Genomic DNA, 25,062 nt, shown 5'->3' on the forward strand with positions numbered 1-25,062 from the left:
TATGACTTAGAAGAATGAGGTATAGGTCAAGTTCTATAATAATCTTAAAATAAAAATCGACTGTTACTTTTTACCTGAACTGGATATGAAATAAAAACAAATGTGTAAATGAATATTATTAAAATATACAAATCTTGAACAAATATTATTCAAAAATTCAAATTTAGTGCCAAATTCCAGTTTGAAATTGCAATCCATTTAGACTAAGTACCCTGCTGGCAATTTGCCTTTTTTCTCTCTGAGAAATTCTCTTGCTTTCATACCATGTTGTGAAGTAAAAGAGCAGAAATACAATGTGCTTTACATAATGTTTGGATTTGAGACATCTGCTCAAATACATGATTAATCTCCATGTTTAAATCCCCTAACAATCCCACATATTTCTAATCTCTGCTTTAAAAATATTAAAGCAGTACAGAGAGGGAAACAATATTTATAATGCAATGATATGTTCTCCTTAGATCATACTTCATAATTGTTGAATGTGGCTTCCACATCTCAATCATTTTATTCATGACGGGAATCAGTTTATTCCACCAACTCAGGGCAAGGTAATCGGAACTACTGATTGTATGCAATCCATCAAGGCAGGCCAACAATTAACTGGCTGGAAGATGGTAGCAAAAATAACAGAACATTAGTCTTTCTTGTTTTCTCATTGTCTGTGCTCAAAAACGGAGGTTCTCACCTCAGCAAAGCACAGCAACTGTCCTTTTGGGTAGTGTAATGGCGAAGACTATTCTTTATTACGTCAAGTAATGTGCAGTCACAGATCACATAAGGTGACCTAAATTGGAGTCTTCAAGACCTCAGAATTCAATTAGAAATGTATGGCAAACCAGTTACCTTTCAATAGGACTGATGAGAGATCCACTTATTCATTTGCTTTGTTCTGGATGAATTACATATACACAAGTCATTTTGAACCATTTTTGGCAATTAAAAAAAGGCACTTGTGCATACAAAAGTCTGCAACCTGGCTGACGCCTGGAATTTTTGTTCCCCAAGTCACTAAGTTGACAAAAAAATTGCAACTCCAAAACTAAAAGGTCACTACTCACCAGAGCCACATGCATTAGTGCAAATTCTTTTTCAGAAAAAAAAATTACAAACTCAATTAGAACTTATGGATTCACTGATCAGCTTGTCCCCTTGGTCCATTAGTCTTTTTTGTACATCCAGGTGTACAAAATATCCAGACCAGATACTTCTGTGTACACTATTTGGTGCATTAGTCAATCCCTGTTCAGAATGATGATTCAGAAAAAAATATTCAGATGCAAGTGAAGCAAGGATTAATTCACTGTTTCACTGACTTCACAACCTTCATCTGCAGCCATCACTTCACCATTCTGTAAGACGAAGCCATTATTCTCCTCTGTGGCAAAGATCTGGGCTTCCAAGAAAGATCCCCCAATTCCATAATGTTGCTCATGATTCCACACTTCCTCGTGTGTGAGATGTGAAGCTCCCAGGATGAAGTCTGCAAATCTGATATTAGAATAAATGAGAAAATGAACAGAAATCTGCATTAGCCTAGCGGATCCACTGGAAGAGTTTTAAATTCCCCAACCAGTGAGCTGGGAGTTTCAAATAAACATTTGGATGATAAAGCAAGTGTCTACTAGTTAAGGGAAAGGAAGCAAGACAGGGAAGATGCATCCAATTCCAGCACATCCCCAGTGAATTGTAGATCAACAGCAGCTGTGATCAATTCTGGTGTAACAGGACTCCCCTTTAGAACCTGATTGTTGGGAACTGGGTGGTGGATAAAGCACAGAAATATGTAAATGAAAATCACATGCAATATTCTGCATGATTGATATGCAATAATTTGTCAGGACCAATTCTGCAACAGTACTTTTGCAAATCATTTGTCACAGAAAAAGTGTTTTACTTATACAGAAATCACACAACATGTGAGTCAGTTACTTATCTTCGCAAGTTTTAAATGACAGACTACAATTTGAATGGTACTGAAATTTGTTTCAAATTTATGATGTTATGATGTGAATATGACATCAATATCCTGGGACAAGAAATAGAAATGCAAAAGCCTCAGCAAAAGTTATCTGTTCTGGATGTATGAAGACTTTCAAATTATAATTTACAGAAGTATAATTGAAGACAACGGGCTAGGAACACATGTACCAGAGACAGTAAAACCACTTAGCAAGACTGAAAATCTGTGTCAGAGAGCAAAATATATTTAAAAAATAATTATTATGAAATTTGTTTTTGGGGAAACCCAAGGGTGTCACAGATAAATAAATAATTTTGTTTTGCAGCCACTATTCTGAAATTAAAAATAGCTGCTAATTTACGAACAGAAATATCCCACAAATACCAATAACCTGTTAGGTCTTTTTCTGGTGGCGCTTGCTGAGGGATAAATACTAGCCAGTAAAATCTAATAAATCTATTTGACAAAAAGATGCTTGTAGGTATTGTAGGTCCACTTAAACATGCAGATAGGAACCCAGGTAAACACTCATCCAAAATCACGGTACACTATAGCAATAATAATGTGACTGAACTAGTAATATAGAGACTTGGACCACTGATCCAATGTCAAAAGCTCAAATTCCACTATAGCTGCTGAAGAAACTAAGTATACCAAATACATTTAAATAAAAAGCTAGCATCTATAGTGTGTGCTATGGCAATGCTGCACTTACACAGTGAATGTTGACAGGCTGTTTTTTTCAAGCTGCAATCTGGAACTAGCAGGCTTATTCACAAGGTAAGGAGTCAGACATTTAGACACAAGAGATGCTTAACTGCAGAGGACTGTGGATGCACGATTGTTAGCTTTATCCAGTACTGAGACTGACAGATTTCTGTGCACTAAGACAATCAAGGAAAATGAGGAGCAAGCAGAAAAGTGGACTTGGAACAACAAGACAGAGCAGGCTCAAGCAGGGCCATCTTGTGCAGGGACAAAGTAGGTGAAGGAATAAATGGTTAAAACACTTTAAAGGATATTAGTGAGTCAGATTATTCCATCTGATTCACTAATGTGCTTTAACCTGTTATATTTATCATGTAATCTGTTCTTACTTCTATTTCTTATATTTTGTGTTTTTTAAAGTGCATCTGGTTCACTAACGTACTACCTTCACCCACCTTGTGCCCATGTAATGTTGGCCTGGATCCTGCCTAGGCAGCTGACCTTAGTCTGCCTTTTGTATGACTCTAGGCCTACCATAATCTGGTTGATTCTGAAATGCCTAGAAACCACTTAGTTCAAGGGCAATTAGTGATAAATGTGAGCCTTTATCCAGGACTGCCCACATCCTGCGAACAAATTAAAATATTTAAAAGACCTTCGACAATGCAGTATTCCTTCCTCCAGCATTGAGAAAGATAATTTTTTCACCCTAATAAAGCCATCTTATTTTCCATCCCTGCACTGCTGAATGCATTCACTTTTGGTGAATACATATTACAGATATGTATCTGTCACATCCCACTCTTCAATTGTAAGCCTCAACAATGAAACACACACACACACACACACACACACACACACACACACACACACACACACACACACACACACACACACACACACACACACACACACACACACACACACACACACACACACACACACACACACACACACACAGTAATTGCAAATGTTTCTGATATATCCTTTTCCAACAGGAGAACATAGAGGCCAGAGGAAGCATAACTACAAATCATTTAGGTATCACAGAGCAAAGGCCAAAACTGTGGTCTGTATAATTTCTTTTCCCAGCACGGGAAACATATCACAACCTTAACCACAATTTGTACATAACAATGAATAGAGCGAGGGTCAGTGACAACGATACTGTTCCTACTTACCTTTTTGGGGATCTGATTTTTGATACCATTTCCCATGCAGGAAAGTCCGGACTCCTACAACATCTGCGAAGCTCCTCAAGGGCCTTTTTGGTCTCCATTTCAGTCTGTTCCCTATATTCCTCTTCGGTAATAAAATGAACCTGTGGCTTTTTAATGAACTGTTTAATTTTTCTGTAATTAAAAAAGTCCTCTTTTACATTAAGCAAAACCTTACTGATTCAGCTAAATATTGAAGGCAAAGTATATAACAAATGAAGACATACAAGCATCTTTTAGAATATGTGAAGAATTTATGATTATAAACCTTCATCAAGATTATGCAAAATTACCAATCTATTTTACATCAGGAATAAGTAATGCAAATACACGTTCACATGTATTACTGGAAACACTGCTGACTTCCCAACTGCTCAGCAAGGTCATCATTCAAGTCTACCTAACCATTCAGTTGTTTCATTTTTACTTGGCTTGCCTTCCAGGTAAAAAGCCTTCCAATGGTGGAGTGATGTATGCTGTGATAGGAAACATTGATGCTGTCAATTTATCTCTATTAAAATTTTGCCTGAGTATGGATAACATTGCAGTGATTAACAGAATAAAATGCCAACTTAAGATGCAGGAAGCAGGATTGGAACTAGCCAGAAAACCAGCCTGAAGTTTCCTTAGGGAAAGTAGTGTGCTGACAAGTCGGCCTCAGCTAAATATCACTTTTATTCAAATTATGCATATAGTTTTTGTTTGTTCTTTGGTTTTAAAGCATCCTAACTGAAGAAAAATCCCCTCTACAGTGAAAGCAGTCTTTGCATGAATTTATTTCACCCATTTTGTTTGTTGGGGTGAGAGGTTGGTGGCAAAGAAGAGGATCTTTGAGGGCACAAAGCATGTAAAACAAAATGGGGTTAGGAGAAAGCACTGTCTTCTGAGCCGTACATAGGTACATAATCTGACCATTTAAAGAGCACATACGATCAGCTGCAGGCTGCACTACTTAAAAACATTTCTAGAGCAAAACTATCCGGAGCAGCGAGAGGCTGAGAGGAGACCTGATAGAAGTTTATAAAATTATGAGAGGCATAGGTAGGCAACCGGTATCTTTTTCCCAGGGTCAAAACATCTAATACTAGAGGACATGCATTTAAGGTGAGGGGGGAAGATCAAAGGAGATATGTGAGGCAAGTTTTTTTTATTTACACAGAGAGTGGTGGGTGCCTATAATGCGCTGCCAGGGGTGGTGGTGAAAGCAAATAAGATAGGGGTGTTTAAGAGGCTCATAGACACATGAATATGTGGAGATTGGAGGGATATGGACCATGTGCAGGCAGCAGAGATTAGGTGTGATTAGTTTAATTAGTTTGGCACAACATTATGATCTGAAGGGCCTGTTCCTGTGCTGTACTGTTCCATGTTCTATCTGCACACGTGGCAGAGATGCAGTTGAAATGGGTGGGTGCAAGACAACAGTAATCTTGAGTGCAGCAAAACTAAAGATATTAATCTGAGTCATTCTAAGCAACATGTAATCTGCCCAGCTACATTTCTGCATTTTTCCAATATTCAACATTTGACATGAATAATCCAAGGCTCCATCTGCTTTTCTAGCCAGATTCCACACAATATTCTGAAGAGCAGCAGCAAAATAATCCTCAAAGTTATAAAAAAATTTAACCTCAAACAATTTATTATATTATATTGTTATTACCTCCTCACTGTTTGCAGACCTTGCTCTGCACAAATTGGCTGCCATGTTTTCTACATTACCATTGACTATATTGCAAAAGTATTTAATTGGCGATTAAGTGCTTTGGGACATCTTTAAATCATGAAAGGTTCTATATATTTGTGAACATACATAAACACTACAGTAAAATCACGTAAGTGCTAAAATTTTCTTAAAACTCACTTCAATGTTCTTGGACTTCTTTGGGCATTAATACTAAGTTTCTGCACAGGGCTTCACCTCAAATAAGGATTAGCTCATTTCAGCTGGTTAAAAATTAAACTTGGAAGCCTAAATTTAAAGGTAGTTTGTGTTTCTAAAACAGGAATGTATAAAAATGGCCACATGAACAAGATACCCTGATAACACCTCTACCTCTTTAATTACTTCCTGTGAGAATGTTAATTCTATTATTTACTCTGCTGCTCTAATGGAAAGGGAAAAATATGAGAGCATTACTTACTTGTCATCATAAACAAATAAAATCCTAGAAGGGGAGTCTAAAACTAAAGGGCATTGGCTTAAGGTGAGAGGGGAAAGATTTAAAGGGGACCTGAGGGGGAAGTTTTTCACACAGAGGATGGTGGGTATATGGAACGAGCTATCAGAGGAAGTGGTAGAGGCAGAAACAATAACAACATTTAAAAGACATTTGGACAGGAACATGGATGGGAAAGGTTTAGAGGGATATGGGCCCAATGCAGTCAAATGGGACTAAGCTTAGATAGGCATCTTGGTTGGCATGGACAAGTTGGGCTGAAGGGCCTGTTTCCGTGCTGTACAACTCTATATTCACTAAAAATCTGTTGACTTTTCAATTGTTAGAACTAACTTATTTGCAATTGTTCTTGTGCAATAAAGCCAAATACTAACCTGTAAATGTAGCAGATCACATTAACTGGATGGTGGAGGTTGTTTGCACATAACAGAATGACTATGACAGTGTAAGCACATTGACTGAATGAAACACCAAGGTATATCATCAGCAATGCTGCCAACTGTAAAGTCCACGTAAGCAGATTTATGCTACGTTCATCTGACAACGGCCCATGGTAATGGCAAATAATATAGCTAAGGCAACCAAGCACAAAAATATAACCTGTTTCAGGGGTAAAAAAGAAAAACAAATTAGACATTGACAAATTTCTATCTCTAATAAGTGTTTGAATTCATATCTGATATGAACAATTTAAAAGTCACCATTAGTACTAAGGAAAATGATCTTTGATAATCAAAAATATCATAATTCTGCTTACCAATAAAGTAGTGCCGATATTGGGATAGGTTTAAAACACTTAAATAAATCACGAATAATGAGACTGACCCACTTCCAATCATTAGAAACAAGAATGTCCTGGTCTACAAAAGAGCAATAACATTATATTAAATGAATGACAGGTTAGTCTATAGCTTTATTGAATGGAATAGCTGATGAGCTATTATGTCCCCTTTTGCATCTTCACCTCATATACACATTCCTTATCCCATACATAGCAGAGAGCAAGTCATAGTTAGGATTAGAAATAAACCAATTACACATTATATTAATTACAGTTAATATCTTGTTAAAAATTAATTACTGGTAAAAGAATTCTGAAGGAGTTTTAATAACATGGAATGCTGTGGATTCAATGTTACTCTCATCTTCTCATGTTCCCTCAGATTCTCTCTCTCCTCTTTGCTCCCTTCAAGATTCTTCCCGTTTGTTATGCACAGCTAGGCTTCCACCTTTCATGTCCCTGAAATCTGGCTTTTTATTATTCTTTGAATAACTCTCTCTTCCCAATGCCTCTCAAATACCTTAACAAGAAGATCCCAACAACAGCTAAACGCCAAAGTAATACATATCTACATAACTGAAAGCAAACCGGTTGCATCAATATAAAAAATACGCCATACAAAAAAATAAACCACCCAGGTCACAGCTTCGATGGCTCCCGTTTAGTTCCAAAATGCATTTTACTTTGATCATGCTTGTGGCCCTCAATATATTTACAAAAATTTTGTTTGCATAAATAATTTCTTAAAATTATGACCAAAATTGTGAGATTGTGGTCTTTTATTTGCAAAACCAAGGATGAGCAAGTAAAATATCTGGTTGGTCATAGCTTTCTCCCCCATCGATGACATTTTAATTTCATGAAAACAGCAGCTGATCAAGCAGGAAATGCAGCAAGGAAATAGCACCTTTGGTACCATGATTGACAGGAAAATATTTGCATACAAAAATATTCCGAGCACAAAGTCAAAACCCCGAAAAAGTAGACTTTCTGGTTGATTGAAGAAACCAACTAGTGTGTTATGAAAAACATTTGTCCTTAATTAATCTGGTTTTGTTTCTTTTTAATATGTGAGGTTTGTTTACTTCTTTTTGGTTTCAGATGACACTCTCTGTGCAAAATTAATAATTATAAACCAGTATTTAACATTCAAGAGGACAACATAAGTTTTAACCCCATGGTTGTTCAGCTACATAAATCACCAATAAGGTGGTTTAGGGGAAAAACAATCCAATTCTAACAGTAATTAATTTAAAATATACCAATTCATAGAAAATGTTCAGATATATTAAAAAGTTGGCTGTAATATGCATGCACACATTCTATATGGTCTGCAAATTACTGAGCTTTTTAAAAAAAATCTCCAGTGATGATTGAACAAAGTCGTACACGTGCAACAGTGGACAGTGTCTATTTTTGCTCCTGTGCTATCTGCTTTGTCTCACTTCAAAGAACACACAGAGCATACGTATGTTACCAACAACATTCTCCACATTTCAACATAACAACAGATAATTATCCTCCCTTATATTAAACAAACAGGTAGTAAGTAGGCTGATTATTTGTGGGGGGGGGGGGGGGCAGAAATAAAGGGTACAACCTCATAACAAGAGGTCAGTTGTCCTTGAGCACCATCAGAAAGTACTGCTTCACACAAAGGGAAGTGGGAGTCTGGCACTCTATCCCCAACAAGGTCTCAAAGCTAAGTTAATGGATAAAAACATAGAAGTGAAGTTGATAGATTTTTAAGGGTACAGAATAAGACATGTAAATCAACCTTGAACTAGTTGAATGTCAAAAAAGGTTCAAGAACCTGATTGGCAACTTCTGTTTCATTTTGCTCAACAGATGTGCACAAAAAAACAGATCAAAATACTCAGTAACTTTTTTAGCATATCTGATGGTAGAACATGTTCGACATTACTTTGGTCACCGCCCACATCCTTCCCACCACATTACCCTGTGGCTGTCCCTGTAAAAGACTTGGAAGTCAAACTATTTAAAATGGCGGTTTCAAATTTCTAACAAACTGGCTCTTGGCTCTCCATTCACCAGTTACTTCTGCAGCCACCAATCTGCTGAACACCCCTCTCAATGCAAGTCTGATACCTTTACCTCCTGCAAAACTGTTACCTTCTCCCATTCTAGCATTTCCTTCTGCACAATGGAAGGATAAACATTTCCAAACTGTCTAGTTAGGAGTTGTTACAAGTAAATTAGAAAACGCGTTTGTAGTTTGCATTTTATTATTCATAATAACAGTAAGAGTGGAGTAGAATGAGAACCTTGTTAGTATGTGGAAGGACAGAGAGAGAGAGAGAGAGAGAGAGAGACAGAGTATTTTTAAACAGTGATCTCTAGTTCTTCATTCTCCCCAAGAGGAATCATCTTCTCCACATCCATTCTATCGAGACCCCTCAGTATCTTTTATGTTTCAGTTAAATCCCTTCTCATTCTACTAAACTCCAGTGGATAAGAACCTGGTCTCTGTCAACCTTTCTTCAGAAGACAACTTGCCATTACAGGTATTAGTCTAATAAATCTTCTCTGAACTACTTCCAATGCATACACAGTAGAATACAATAACCTGGCATGCTCACAACCTTAGTGGTGTTGGACTGGGAGCCTTTTTGGACTACTGGTTGTTATTCCAATTAAAACCCCAAAACACTTTCAATTCACTTTTTTAGCTATTATATAGCATTATAATAAATTTTCCAGTGAACCTGATGAGTTGACTGGAAAATTTATTATAATGCTATGTAATATCTAAAAAAGTGAATTAAAAGTGAAGTGAAAGGGAGTACAGGAACTGGGACACAGTTGAGTTGAAAGGGAGAGGAGGAACCTTGGCCACAATGAGTAGAAAGGAAGCACAGGAATCTGTTGTGATGTCCTGGTGGTCACATGATTGACCTCCAGCAACCACAACCACCTTCCTTTATGCAAGCTACAACTCCAGCCACGGAATGTTTTCCCTTTGATGCCCATGGACTTGAGTTTTACCAGCACTCCATGTGTTGACTTGATATCAAAGGCAGTCATTCTTACCTCAGATCTGGAAATAAGCTCTTTGGTTCATGTTTGGACCAAACTTTGAATAAACCCTGAAGCTGAGTCCTGGTCCTGGCAAACCTAAACTGAGCATTACTGAGCAGGTTATTGTTGAATAAGTACCACTTAATAGCTCTGTCAACAACAATCTTTCTTCACTTTGCTGATGATTGAGAATAGACCGATGAGACAATAGTTAGCTGATTTGAATTTGCCTTGGCTTCTGTGGACACGAGATTGCAGCAACTTCTGGACTGCACTTCTTCAGTACTACAGCTGGGATGTTGTTTAGTTCCATTGCCTTTGGCGTATCCAATACTCTCATCTATTTCTATAATGTGACATGCTGTGAAACCGAGTTGGCTGAAGGAAGGCTTTTGTGAAAGGAGGAAGTTGAGATGGATCATCCCCATGAGATCTGGCTGAAGAACGTTAGAAATGCTTCTGCCTCACCTTTGGCAATGGTGCCGGGACCTGCCACTGTTGGGAGTGTTCTGGGAATCTTCTCCTTCATTTAACTGGTTAACAGTCCACAACATTCAAGACCTAGACGTGGCAGGTTGCAGCACTTTAATTCAATCTGCTGGTTAGTAGGGTAAATTAACTCCCCATTGCAAGCTGATTTAGCTGTTTGTCGCACATGATCCTGTGCAGTACCTCACTTCATTTTGCTGTAAGTGATGCTTCCCCTGGCATGCACTTCTGCATTTCTCATTAGTAATATTTACCTAGAACTTCTCAAGGACCCAAAGAAGAATGCAGCTTGCCAAATTTAACTCCAACATCCTCGACACCAGGATAATTTTTGAAGTCTAGTGTCACTTCAGATCCATCACCATCCTAACGCTGGGAAAGCCACTCAACAATCTCAAAAGTTGCTGTCCAAAAGTTCACTTGTCCCATTCCTATGAGGTGCTCATCTTTAACTGGATAAAAGAAAACACCTAAGAAGATGGCCTTGCAATTGAATGGGGGGTGGGGGTTGGGGGCTACGGACAGAGAAAAAGATGTTCTGACCCTGTGCTTGCACTCATTACCTACTCTGAAACAGGTTACAACACAAGAATAGCAGGAGTAGGCCATTAAATTAGATCATTAGATCAAGATTGATCCTTTACCTCATCACCACTTTACTGCTTTAAGCTGATATCTCTCGATTCCCTAACCATCTAAAAATTATCTCTCTCTGTCTTGGGTGGTTCACCCAGTTTCATTCTTATTACACTTCAAACAGACAAGTGACTTGCTGGACTACTTCAGAGGCCAAATATGGGTCAACCACAGTGTAGTAGGTCTGGAGTCACATAGGCCACACCTGGTGAGAATGGTTGATTTCCTTCCCTGAAAAATATTGATGAGCAGGATGGATTTTTCCAACAATCTGGAAATGGTATTGCCGTTACTATGGAGTTTTACTTTTACTTAAAATTACTTGGCTGCTGATGTGAGATTTGAACTCATTGTTCTGTATTATTAGTCCAGGCCTTCTGATTACTAATCTGGTAATTCAAACACTGCGTTACCATGCCAAAGTTTGATGCATTCAGCCACTATCTTACTGAATGATGGGCATGTTGACCCCATCCAGCTTCTATTTCTTCTATTGATAATGTGAGAAAAAGAACATTTACAGGAAGGATTACACCAAGCATAAGCAACTGATGGACTTTGAATACTTTAATCATCAATATCCAAACTTCAAATATTTAGAAATAAAAATATTTCTTACTTGCATCAACCTTCTACAAACCAGGAGGATAAGGACTAATATTGCGAAGATTCCTAAAGTAACTCCACCAGAGTAATAAAACAGTTCACTCCTGCAAGAGGTGGGAGATCACATGATTATTGTCAAAAACAGTAGCCATGTGCCATTAGTTGTAAAACTATTTATATAACAATACAAAATAAAAACTTTACTCCAATTTTACAATGCATGAAGTTGTTAAATATTTGCAGTCATGACAATACAGACAAAATAGTTTGCAGAGAACAGTGGGCAATATGAAAAAAAATCTTAATTGTTTTAAAATGCATGCTAAATTGGTTTTGAGCTTCCTATTTGCTCATTTTTCGGGATTTGCAAATGTACAAGTATGTTAGAAATATATCATATTTGTTTTGGCCTCTACCTGAATTTTTGTAGGATGAAACTTGAATTAGAATAAATTAAAGCAATGAATTCAACATATTGTGTAGGTTTTTAAGCTGCATAAAAATTACACTTATGTGTGAGGCAACGTGGATGCAATTACAATACCTGCTAATGGGTCTTGCAAAAACGAACAGGATAATTCCAGTCACAAACAGAATAATCAGCTTTGGTTGAAATACTGTAACAAACATAATACATAACCATGTAAAATAATTTGATTTGAATGTTATCTCCCTTTAAAGATAAGTGTACCTGACAATGACTCTCAACCTTTGTGGAGTTAACCCAATACTTTTTTTTCCCATTGCTCTTTTCACCTTGTAAGGAACTCCGAAACATTTAACTGCAGTGGCGGGGGGGGGGGGGGGGGGGGGGGCGCGGAGGGGGAATGATAAAATTAGTACAAGACCTGGATGGAAACTAAGGAAAATCAAATGGATGAATAGACACACAAACCCAGCAACTGTAGCACCAGTGCATTGCTCAGACATTTGTCAAATCTTATCAACTTATACATGGAAATAAAATTGAATTTTTCTTGAAAAGCTCTATTTGATCCATATGATAATCTGAAAGAAAATCAAACCACCTTCAATCACTAGAAATTAGGAATAACAAACAGATAATATTGAAAACTCTCAGCAAGTTAAGTATCACCTATCGGCCTTGGGGGGGGGAGGGGGGGAGAGAGAGAGAGAGAGAGAGAGAGAGGAAGCGAGAGAAATAATGTATCAGGTTGATGACATCTTTGAAATGATGTCCTAAAGATATCTCATTTTTAAACAGAAACAGTTAAACTAAGATAATCCAATATCCTATTCTGGTGAGGGATCATCAACCTGCAATGATACCTCTTTTCTTCCTCTCTTTAAAAATGCTGCTTGACCTGGATGTTTCCAGCATTTTCTGGTTCCTGTGCAAGTTCTTGTAGAGTCAATGCTTTAAGCCACGAGTGGAGCATTAGTAAGCTTTCTCATTTCAAAAATATTTCCCTTATGACAACATTCCAACTTACACAAAGGGGCTTATCAATATCCTTACATCCTCAGTTTAAATTTTGCAATTTGGATAAAGTATTCCTTACAGCTGATCATATTTCTAACTGAATCAGCTTTAGCAAGGTTATTAAATTTTGTAGTGATATACCTGTGGGAGCATCTAAATACAACACTGACACTTATACATAATCCTTACAATATTCTTACACTTCATGTAGTTGTACAGCATACAAAGTAAAGATTATGTTTTAGTATTAGAATATTGTAAATACAAATTTCTATTCTAGCTCACCATTATATTCACAAAGGAAAATGTGACCATCTTCTCTAGTATTGCAGCGAATGCATAACCTGGCAACAAACCGATAACTCTGAAAATGTTGTAAGTCACAGAAAGCAACATTTCGAAGAACAAGCTACTAAGCTTTGTTTAAAAACAGAAAAGAAATTCAATGGTGTTAAAGCCACTCTAATTAATATATCTAAACTCTGGCTACATTAACATTATACAGTACACATACATTCATGGAAGCAGTAAGAATTAGCCATGACATTAAAAACACACATCCAGTTCTATAATGTGGTATCTATATAAATGATGTCCTAAATTTTTAAACAGAAACAGTTAAGTTAAGATAATCTGATGTCCTATTGTTCAGAAATTCTGACTGTCTCAGCAGGTGCTATATCCCATGCTCCCTTTAAACTCACCATGGTCTCATTTACCGCACTCTTTTTAAAATCACCTGGGCACTGTTTCCCACATTCCTTTAAAACTCACTGGGGCCAAATCCAATGCTTCCTTTAAACTCACTGGGGCCCATTCCCATGCTCTTTTGAAAGTCATTGGATTTTGTTTCTAACAATCCCTTTAAATCCCCCTGGTTCCCTGGAAAATTTATCATACTACCATGTCACACCTAGAAAAAAAAGTGAACTATAACGTGTTGGTGTATTATTAGGAATAATATCCAGTCTTTGGAAAATCTGCCAGTTGGGATAATCATCAAAGCCCTGAGGATGCCAATTGTCGGAACGTTGTTTAGCTCTAGAATTTTTTCTGCAAATTGTGACAGCAACACAAAGAAAAGAAACTCAACAAAGTGGGTTGGGGTGGGTGGGTAATTTGGTGCCTTTCATGGGGGAGAATAAGTCTTATTGTTATTCACATTTAAGACACTTAATTATTTTAGTCTGCATGATAAGGAGACATTCCCAGTTGTAGTAGGGACAAAGATGAAATGCTAACAGTAAAAATGCTCAGAGCTGTAACTACTCACAAATTCAATGCAAGAATAAAAAAAAGGTCCACTACAACGTTAACCAAAGGTAAAGTTTGAGACAAAAACAGAAATGTTGGAAGGACTCAGCCAGCCAAGCAGCAGCTGTGGAAAGAGAAACCAGTTAATGCTTCAGGTCAAAGACCCTATATCAGAACTCAGAGAGAAAGCAAGTTAGTCTAAGTAACACTTGGACTATTTGGAGTAAAGGGGAAATGCCCTTTGCCATTTTGACAACTTCCAGTTCTCCAGTCCCAACTGGTTCATCTCCTCCATGGATGTTCAATCCCTTTGCACCTCCATTCCCTAAGTCCTGAGGGCCCTCCGTTTGTTCCTCAAACAGAGTACCAACCAGTTCCCCTCCATCAACACACTCATTCGATTGGTGGAACTTGTCCTTGCACTCAACCACTTCTCTTACAATTCTACAGATTAAAGGGGTAGCTATGGGAACTCATATGGGCCCTACCTGAGCCCGTCTTTTGGTTGGATATGTGGAACAATGCTTATTCCAGGCTTAATTGGGACAAATAATTCCTCCAACTCTTTCTCTCATGCATTGATGACTGCACTAGTGTCGCATCCTGCAGTGATACAGAACTCAGATTTTAACGTTTTTGCTGCCAATTTCTACCCTGCTCTCACATTTACATGGTCCATCTCTGACACCTCCCTTCCTGCATCTCTGCCTCCATTTCAGGAGATAGATTAACTACTAACATCTTTTACAACTCCACAGACTCCCATAGCGACTTTGACTACACATCCTCTCACCCTGCTCCTGCAAGGACACCATTCCTTTTCCCCCAGTTTCTTTTCCAGTTGCATTTGTTCCACTGATGAGGACTTCTGCTCTGATGCATCTGGAATGTCCTCCTTCTTTCTGAAGAATAGCTTCTCTTCTGCCATAGTGGGTGGAACTTTCAACCACTTTCCCTCTATTTCCCACACATTTATTCTCACCTGTTCTCCCCCAGGACAGAACAAAGAGAATCCCCTGGTACTCACCATCCACCCCAGCAGCCTTTCTATTCAGCAAAATATCCCATGCAATTTTCACTAGTTCCAACACAATCCCACCACCAGTCACACCTTTCCCTCTCCTCCCCTTTCTGCATCTTGCACAGACTGCTCACTTCATGACTCCTTTGTCCATTCTTCCATCCCCACGGCACCTTCCCATACAACCGCAGATGCAACATCTATCCTGAAACCTCTTCCCTTCCCACCATCCAGGGACCCAAATAATTATTCCATGTGATGCAGTGACTCAACTGCATTTCTTCCAATCAAGTCTCCTGTATTTGATGTTCACAATGTGGCCTCCTCTATGTCGGAGAAACCAACACAGATTGGGTGATCGTTTTGCAGAATGCCTGCATTCAGTCCAGAGGAATGATCCTGAGCTTCTGCTTGTTGCCATTTCTCTGGCTGAGGCCTCCAGCACTGTTACAATGAGACCCAACCCAAGCTTGAGGAACAACACCTCATTTTTTAAATGGGGCATCCTGCAGCCTGCAGGACTCAATATTGAATTGTCCAACTTCAGATAATTTGGTCTTTTTGTTTGCATCAGACTGGCTATTTGCACTTGCCACTCCTCTCCCTTTTACCTTCCATTTGTATATTCTGTCCTGCTCAGCACATCCCAGTTGGTCAGACTAGACAATATCACCTGGACATCACAATACATGTAACAGATTAAACAGACAAGGGAGATGAAATGTCCATTCAATGGCTACATCATTGACCCTATTACAGACATTCCCTTTGCCCCATTAATTACCCTCCCTCACCTTCTCTGTAACTTACACAAACTCGCTTCTCTTCTTCTCGGTTCAGATGAAAGGTCTTTGACCTGAAACATTAACTGTTTTCACAGATGCTGCCCAACCGGCTGAGTTCCTCCTGCATTTCTATTTGACACAAGAGACTGCAGATGCTGGAATCTGGAGCGAAAAAAACAAACTGCTGGAGGATTTCAACAGGTCAAGCAGCATCTGTGGAGGCAAAGAGATGGTCAATGTTTCTGGCTGAGACCCAGGACTGAGAGGGCAGAGGCAAGATAGCCAGTATAAAGAGATAAGAGGCAGAGGTGAAACAGAGGTTGGTAGATTATAGATGGAAACAGATGAGGTGGGGGATGAGGGGCAGGTGGTGCCAGATGGGTGAGGGGGGATTTTTGAGACTGAGGCTGGTAGGTGATAGGTGGAAATATACAAGGATAAAACAAGTTGGGGTGCAGATGGAGCCAGGTAGGGGAAGGGGAGGGGGAAGGTAGAGACAGGGGCTGGAAGGTGTTAAGTGGAACCAGATGAGGGAGGGATGATGGGCAGATGATAGCAGATAGGGGAGGGGCTAGGAAAAGGTAGGCCAAGGTAGAAGAAACCCAGGTGGACAGGTGTGTGGGTGATGGGAAGAGCAGGGTAACAAATTAAGTTAAAGGGAGGGGAGGGGCAGTAAGTCCACCAAGGTTCTCACTTCCTTGATCACCTTTTCCAATCCCCCCACTCCCCCACCCCAGTTACCTCGATTCATTACCCTCCCCAACCTGGCTCCATCTGCCCATCATCCCCTCTTCAGCCGCTTCCACCTATCACACCCCTCCATCTCACCTCTTGGCTAACTGTCCTCTACAGCCTTGGTCCTGATGCATGCTTTCAACCCTAAACGTCCATCACCCCTTTGCCTCCACAGATGTTGCCTGAACCACTGAATTCCTCCAGCAGCTTGTTTGCTTCAGCACCCATAGTTTTATTTGTTTTTAATAGAAGTTTTACACATATTATCAAGGGAAGAACTACACACATTAAAAATAAATAGCAAAGGAGCAAGTAATCTTTAAAACTTACATGGCTTTGTTACAGTAATGGTGTAGTGTGAATGAGACTTCATTGGGTTTACTTTGAAACAAGTTTTTCTATCAAGGCGTTCAACACTTATGTTGAATTCTGAAGTTAGTGTTTCTGTAGATGATGCAACTTGATAGTAAAAGTGCACAATGAGGTCTATCAGAGTTTCAGATCTGTTAGAAAAGTTTTCTTCTGAAGAATATGTAAGGTGCAATAACTCCGAAGAGCGGATTTTAATCTATAAAAGAGAAAACAAAATAGCTATGAGATCAAATGTTTCTGAAGTTTCCCTGCAAGTTGAACAATTATCCCAAAGTCAAACTTCTTGGTAACACTATCACAATACTGAATGAAAATAAGCGAATATAACTGTAATTTTTGCAAGTCCAAGAATAAACTAAAAAACTGAAATAATCAACAACTTTCAGTCTTGATTTCTCAAAATTAATTTCCAAGGTATCTTTAGCAATTTCAAAGAAAAATTGAATTCTGCTTTTTTTTCATTTCTATGTTTGAAACATATGCCTTTGAAAGTAAGAAATGGTGAATAAACAATTCAACGTGCAGTTAGATAGCATCATTTACATCCTTAGGAGGTTCCAAAGTTCTTCACAGCCAACAACATACTTTTAAAATGCAGTTATTGTGCTGAATTGTTCCAAAAATTGCAACAGCTGCCCTGATCACAGTATAGTCAATGATAAGGAAAGCCTTTGAGTGTATCCTGTCATATCTAGCCAAATATGAACTACAATACTTTACTCTTAAACATTCAGCTGCTCTTAACTAGCTCCAACATATTTATTTTGTCTATCTCAAATTCCATTTGATGCATTGATCAGAAAATGAAATACTTCTCATATTAGATCTAAGTTTACACTTCCCCTGATTAAACCAGTGTCCTGTTAATTTGTTTAAAAATACATGGAAATGAAAATTCGTTCTTAAATTTACGAGGTCCATTATCAGAAATCCACTTTCCTATCTCTTCCCCCGTCTGAAAGTCAATACTTAACAAGCTTACATCATAATCTAATCTTCAGAAACTAAGGGACAATTTTAAGATTTTTTTTAATCAATGCCATCTCCTGGCATTGAATGTGTTTGGAACCTGAAATAAACACCATAACCACAGCTGCATTCTGCTTAAGCTTAGGCAGCACTGGGTTCATGAAATCTTGATTTGCGCTGGATGTATTATGTGCTTGAAATGCCATGGTCTTTTGCATTGTCTGGGCAAAGTCAAGTGAGTTGCACTGGAAGAAAAGCAGGAAATGTGACAGCCAATTTTGTACATACCACAAACAGCAATATGATAATAAATGAGGTCATCTATACCAATGGTATTGGTCCTTTGATACTGGTTTTAATTTCTGGAACTTCTTTTCTCCATAACACAGTAGAAGTATTTGCATTACACAGACTGTTGTGGTTCAACACCATCTTCTCAGGAGTAGTTGGGGATGACTATTAAATGCTGGCCTTGCCAATTATGCCTACATTCCAGGATAAAAAGTTAAGGGACACAATATTAGCCAGAACAAGAGAACTTCCTTGTTTTTTCTTTGAACAGTAGGATGTTTTACTTCCATCTGGGAAATGAGATAGAACTGTTGTCATATTTCTGAAGAAAAGTCATCGATCTGAAATGTTAATCTGTTTTCTCTCTCCAATGATCTGCCTTACTTGCTGACTATTTCCAGCACTTCAAGTTTAAGGGAGATAGGGAATCAGTTTACCATCTTGTCTGAAACAAGGAACCACTAAAGTCCTGCATTCCTTCACATGCAAGTCTAAACAATGTGGTTGTGTCTCGGGAGTGGGAACTGAATAATATTCAGGCTCAAAAGGTGAGAGTGCTTAGCTGCCCCAAGAATGCCACCATAGATGTTATTAAAAGCTTTCAGCAATAAATTAAAAGTTTGGACTATATCAACTTCTAATGCTGAATAACATTTCCTGCCTGTCCATGTATCTATCTATCTGGTTTTTTTGTGTTGAATCGTCATGAACAAATAATTCTGGAACTTATGTGAACAAAACATCCAAAGTGCAAAATACTTTTCCCCTTATGTCAAGATGAAATGACCAGGTTTATCAGTCTTCCTGTGTTGTAAACCTTTGGAAAAATCATATAGTATATCTTACCTTCACAGCAGACCAATAATCAGTGAATATAGGCTTTTGAATAAATTCATAACAAAAGAGCTCCATTTTGTGTCCAGAATATACATCTCCTTCATTTAATATTACTGCAAAGAAAGACATGACGAAATATTAAAAATAAATTCCAGATCAGTCTTCAATAATGAGCAGCAAAATTAAAACTGAAATATTGTGGCATTATAATTATCTGTTCCTCTGAGGTACCTATAAAATGTGAAGGCCACTTTCGATGAATTCTCAAATTAAGTTTATATTGACTAACTTTCCTGAAGTTTTGGTTTTTTTTTACATAATTTTAAGAATATTCAATAATATATTTTTAAGTGCTTTCTTTTTATGACTTGCAATAGATCTCTAAACACAATACACAATAGCATTTCCAAGTCATCATATTATTTTAAACTTTGTAGGACTATTTACACTGGCTTCTTCGTTTCTTTAGGCAGCCTCTGGGATTGAGGATGACTTGCTTCCATTGGTATTGGTATATTATTGTCACTTGTACCTAGGTACAGTGAAAAACTTATTTTGCAAACCGATCATACAGGTCAATTCATTACACAGTGCAGTTACATTGAGTTAGTACAGAGTGCATTGATGTAGTACAGGTAAGAACAATAACAGTACAGAGTAAAGTGTCACAGCTACAGAGAAAGTGCAGTGCAATAAGGTGCAAGGTCACAACAAGGTAGATCGTGATCACAACAAGGTAGATCGTGAACCAGCTCTGTAGGTTCTAAGATGACCAATGAGGCACACAGATTTTGCCAAAGATGGGGCAGAATGGTGGAGTTCATAGTTTGGGAGGACGTGTGCTTCTTCCACCATTTATGTTATGTTTTTTTGTGCTCCTGACACATAGACCCAAGATTCTCAGTGCCATCCTGAATCATCCTCCTCTATTCTGAGTGGCCATTGACCAGGGATTCTCATGGGTCAATAAGGGTGTCACATTTTACCAAGGAGGCTTTGATCGTATCCTTGAATCATTTGCCTGGTAATCTTTTCTTGTGAGCTTGGAATAGTCTGTTCTGAGAGTCTAAGCATGTGATTGACATAGACTGTCCACTGGAGCTGACTCAATGCTGCAGATGTTGGCCTGGGAAAGGACAACTGACATTAGTTTGCTCATCTTTAATACAACTATAATACAAAATATAAATATAAATTCAAATCCAGTGATGGTGAATTTCATCACTGAGGTCTAAAATCGCTGAGAGGTGGCTCCTGAGATATGGGAAGTGGCCTTTTATTGTTAGAGAATGGCATAGTATGGCAGGGCAGTCTGGTAGACAACCTTCATTCTGCAGACGTTAAGAGTAAGTCCATCCTCTCATATGCTTCAGTGCACGAGTTGATGATGATTTGTAGCCTAGCCTCCAAATGAGCACAAATACAAGCTTTGTTTGCATACCACTGATCCATTACTGAGGTCAGAATGGTGGTGATATAGGTTGAAGTTTCCCAGTAGTCTGTAGATTAGTTCCTCTCCAGTGAGAGGCTTGCTGTTGGCATTGCAGATTGAAAGATATGTCAGGGCAATTTGCAGCATTGCAGCAAACAAAAGATGGAGTTGGTCTCCATTTTACGTTTCTTTACATTGTAATCCAGTTGAGAGGTTAACCACATAAATTGAACTACTTTGTTATACGAATGTTCCATTTTCTGTAAGTACATTGCAAGTTCCTTTGGAAAATGAAGACCTGGCCTAGTGCCTGCAAGCAATTCTTCCACTAAAATTCTCAGAATTTTTGTGTATACATACCACTCTTTCAAATGACATCACAAGTCTTTCACATCCGCCTGAAGCACCAGGATAAACAATGGGACCTCAGCCTGACATCTCATCGAAAGGACAGCACATCCAACAATGCTGTTTCCCCCCACATCAATAAACTAACAGAGTAATGCTGAAATCTTGAATTAATGCTTAAATGTACAAATTTATAAACTTAGAGTTTTACCAAGTAAAGCTTAATTTCATTCACACAAAAACAGAAAATGCTGGAAACACCCAGCAAGTCAGGCAGCATCTGTGTAAAGAGAAATGAAGTTAATATTTCATGTCAAAGACCCTTGAGCAGAACTGAGAAAGAGAGAAAAAAATTAGTTTAATCTTCATCTGTGACATTAGCTAGTATCTTTCTCCTTCTCCATCAGCAAACCCTGACCTGTTATTTGCAACACGTCACACTTCTTTGTCACCCCCTAATTGCCTCATTGCCAACCCATCCACACAGTGTAACGTTTTACAGTGCTAGTGACCCAGGTTCAACTCCGGCCGCAGTCTGTAAGGGGTTTGTATGTTCTCCCAGTGTCTGCATGGGTTTCCTCCAGGTGCTCCGGTTTCCTCCCACATTCCAAAGGCATACAGGTTAGGAAGATATGGACATGCTATGTTGGCGCCGGAAGCATGGCAACACTTGCGGGCTGCCCTCAGAACACTTGACACAAAAGGTGCATTTCACTGTGTTTCGATGTACATGTGACTAATAAAGATTTAGCTGTTCTTTAGCAGTTCTTTGCCCAATCCATTTCTCTCCCCTTTTCTGCAACGTAAAATTAACTCCTGCACGGTTCTGATAAAGGGTCTCCGACTTGAAGCTTTAACTCTGTTCTTTCCACAGATTCTGCCTGACCAGGCTAGTGTTTCCAGCATTTTCTGTTTTTATTTAAGTTTTCTAGCATCTGCAGTTTTTGTTTGATTTTCAGAATTTCCTTCATTCAATTTCAAATCTGCATCATCCAGAGAGAAAAGAAGTCTAAATCTTTTTTTCTGCTTGGCCCCCAATAATATTCAAAAAATTTAGCTTGATTTCATTGGTTGCATCCCCATTCCTATCCTTTCTCAACTGTAACCCATCAATGCTTTGTATCAGCTGGACAGATTGGTATTTTCCACACTTCTGTGGGAACTGAATATGAATGGAGTGATTTTCAGTTCCCTGGGTTGAAGAGAGAGCTATAATTTAATAGGGATGGCACCCGCTGATGGATTCCAAGCCTTCTGAACCTCCACACTGGGAGCTCAGCCTCATAAAATCCTTATGCCTATTTATATAGTATTAATTTTTCCTACTCTAAAAATATCCCATATTTGCCTGCTTATAGGTCCTTTAATCCTCAAACAGGCCATCCTCAGGTTATGAATGGGCTCCATTTTTAAAAACATCCACAAGATGGTTTTGTCCATAAGTTGGAAAATACACCAAATCACTCAATTCAGTAACCATACCTCCACGGTCTTGCAATGAATGTTGTTGATTAGGGTCAATTAACGTCATTATTGATTGTCTTCCCCTGCCTAGTTACAATGGTACAGAATGGCTGGTTTCAATGGGCTTGAAGTATCAGTGCATGTTACAATGCTTAATGGAATATCATTGCACAAGTATCAATAGAAACGGCTGCTTGTCAGTTTCCAAAGTAACTCTCAAGTGGCCTCTCACAGCGAAACTGGCAGCCATTACTATGGGGACGTTTCATGTAAACAGGTTTTTTCCAAGACTGGTTCTCGTATGAATTTATATGTGAGGGGTGTCCATAAGTCAGACGTTTATAACCCATGCAGGGCCTGCACGTAGAAAATAGTACAACTACTTTCTATAGTTTCTTTTAAAAAAAAGATGTATAATTTCAACAACTTGAAAAATATGACCTTATTTTGAACATTGTGCTCAACTGCAGAATGAACCTTTTCCACTTTGCTAACCTTCGAGCATTCAGGTCAGGTACAGTCTAACTAAATGTCCAATAATGCTTCAATATATCATCCCAGCTTCAGAACAGTAAATCAGTGTGGCAATTACTTCCCCAGATTTTTCATACCAATTTTCCTGTGCTGCCTTTCAGTAACAATAGCAGAATGCTGAATTAGTGACAGCCTACAAGCTTGGCCAATTCCTGCCTGACAGATATTGCCCAGCCTCCATTAAATGCAAACTAAAATCCACTGGTTTTATATTTCGCCATTCCTAAAACGCATTGCTGTTCCATGCAATTCCCTGCAGTTAAATCGGCAATTATCAGACTCCAGAAAATGAACATCAGAGTATGAACCTGGCAGCATTAGCATCAATCGCATACTGTACTCCCATACTAACAGTATCACAGCACCAGGTCAAACAGGTACTGTACATGCACAGACTGATGGAAATCTCAACAAGTACAAATTTCAAGCTATGAAGATACAAACAATTATGCAAAAAATGGCAAAAGAATCATTATTTCCTTAAGATGCAGAAAATGCAAAGTCCTTCAACCTTAACTAACAAAAGATTAACACCCCTTATACAAAAGTGGAAACAAATCTCACCAAGTATTTAGATAAGCCTATTTACAGCATATTCCTATTAATAAGTCATTGGAAAATGCAGAATACAAAATAAAATGAGAAAATGGCCATGAGAAGGTACTATATCAAAAAGGAAAAAGCTCGATTCAATTACCAGTTCCTGCATCCATATAATTAATGTTTTCAAAATGACTTCACAAGAATTATCATAAAATCAAGATTTAGCACATACACGCATTACCTACAGATTATGGAATGCTTCAGAGTTGTTTTCCTGAAACATTAACAATCTCTAGAAAGATACTGCAACAGGGAACACATTATATGAAGTTGTTGTTGTGAATGTGGAGCACACACGTGTATGGCCGGGGGAGGGTGTTTGGGGAAGACATACAGGCTACGGCTGTGCAGAGGCCAATGTATTGGAAGTACATGACTGGTGAGGAGTTGGCGGCTGCCAGTGCTCTGTCCTCAACCCACACGAGCTTGTTGCTCGTCGTGAATCAGCCGCTGTATGTGGGGCAGGCTTCAACCTGCAACGCTCCCGCAGTCCCGGATTACGAAAGGGCTTCGACCAGCAGCATTTGCTGCAGGAAGCCGGGGATTTACCTGGGAGGAGTTCGGCTTCGTCTTCTTCCGTGCCAGCCTGCCTGTGGGCGACGGCAGTGCACAGTAACACGGCGAGGGTGCTGCCCAGCCGCCGGTGCAGCTGCTGCATTTTGCCCGCGGTGTCAGGAAGAGAACGGAGCAGCTTCCCGTCCGCGCCCTCCCTCCAAATGTGCGCGGCTTCCGCACACACTGGCTGGCCCCGGTCTTCCTCTTCCCGCATTCATTCCATTCCTCCCCTTCCCCCGCATCCATCCTCCCTCTCTCCCCCCACCCCTCCCACTCACCCCACCCCCTCCCACTCACCCCCACCCACCCCTTGCTCTCTTCCCTGACCTCCACCGCCCGCCTATGACTCTACTACCTCCCTCCCGCCCCTCCCCCTCTCTCCCTCCCTCCCCCTCCCTCTCCCTCCCACCCCCTCCCTCTCCCTCCCACCCCCTCCCTCTCCCTCCCACCCCTCTCTCTCCCTCCCACCCCTCTCTCTCCCTCCCTCTCCCTCTCCCTCCCGCCCCTCACCCCCAACCGCCCCTCTACCCCCTCCCTCCCAGCTACCCCCTCCACTCCCTCCCCTCTACCCCCTCCCTCCCCCTCCCTCCCCTCCCTCCCCCTCTCCTCCCTCCCCCTCCTCCCCCTCTCCTCCCTCCCTCCCCCTCCTCCCCCTCTCCTCCCTCCCCCTCCCCTCTCCCCTCCCTCTCCCCTCCTCCTCCCCCCTCCCCTCTCCCCTCCTCCCTCCCCTCTCTCCCCCTCCTCCTCCCCCCTCCCCCCTCCCTCCCCCCTCCCCCCTCCCTCCCCCCCCTCCCCCTCC

At 39.6% G+C, this 25,062-nt stretch overlaps 1 protein-coding gene across 1 annotated transcript; it reads right to left on the reverse strand.

Moving 5' to 3' along the window:
- Positions 1 to 371: 371 nt before the first annotated feature.
- LOC127578323 (nuclear envelope integral membrane protein 1a-like) lies at positions 372 to 24,477 on the reverse strand. The gene is made up of 9 exons (XM_052030225.1): positions 24,258 to 24,477; positions 19,337 to 19,440; positions 17,189 to 17,426; positions 12,164 to 12,236; positions 11,633 to 11,723; positions 6,826 to 6,928; positions 6,443 to 6,668; positions 3,853 to 4,023; positions 372 to 1,491 (listed from the first exon to the last, which is right to left on the reverse strand). Exons 1-9 carry the CDS (start codon positions 24,475 to 24,477, stop codon positions 1,296 to 1,298), a joined length of 1,422 nt encoding a protein of 473 aa, XP_051886185.1. The 3' UTR covers positions 372 to 1,295.
- Positions 24,478 to 25,062: the final 585 nt, after the last annotated feature.

Source organism: Pristis pectinata, chromosome 1, assembly GCF_009764475.1.
Source record: "Pristis pectinata isolate sPriPec2 chromosome 1, sPriPec2.1.pri, whole genome shotgun sequence".
Classification (NCBI taxonomy): Eukaryota; Metazoa; Chordata; class Chondrichthyes; order Rhinopristiformes; family Pristidae; genus Pristis; species Pristis pectinata.

Bases quoted from the DNA above. Each gene is read 5' to 3' on its own strand.
- LOC127578323 (XM_052030225.1), bottom strand. From the start codon at position 24,477: ATGCGGGAAGAGGAAGACCGGGGCCAGCCAGTGTGTGCGGAAGCCGCG. The intron at 17,427-19,336 runs GTAAGATATACT...TCTCTTTTATAG, and splicing joins ATTATTGGTCTGCTGTGAAG to ATTAAAATCCGCTCTTCGGA. The intron at 4,024-6,442 runs GTTAGTATTTGG...TTTTAATTACAG, and splicing joins GTGATCTGCTACATTTACAG to AAAAATTAAACAGTTCATTA.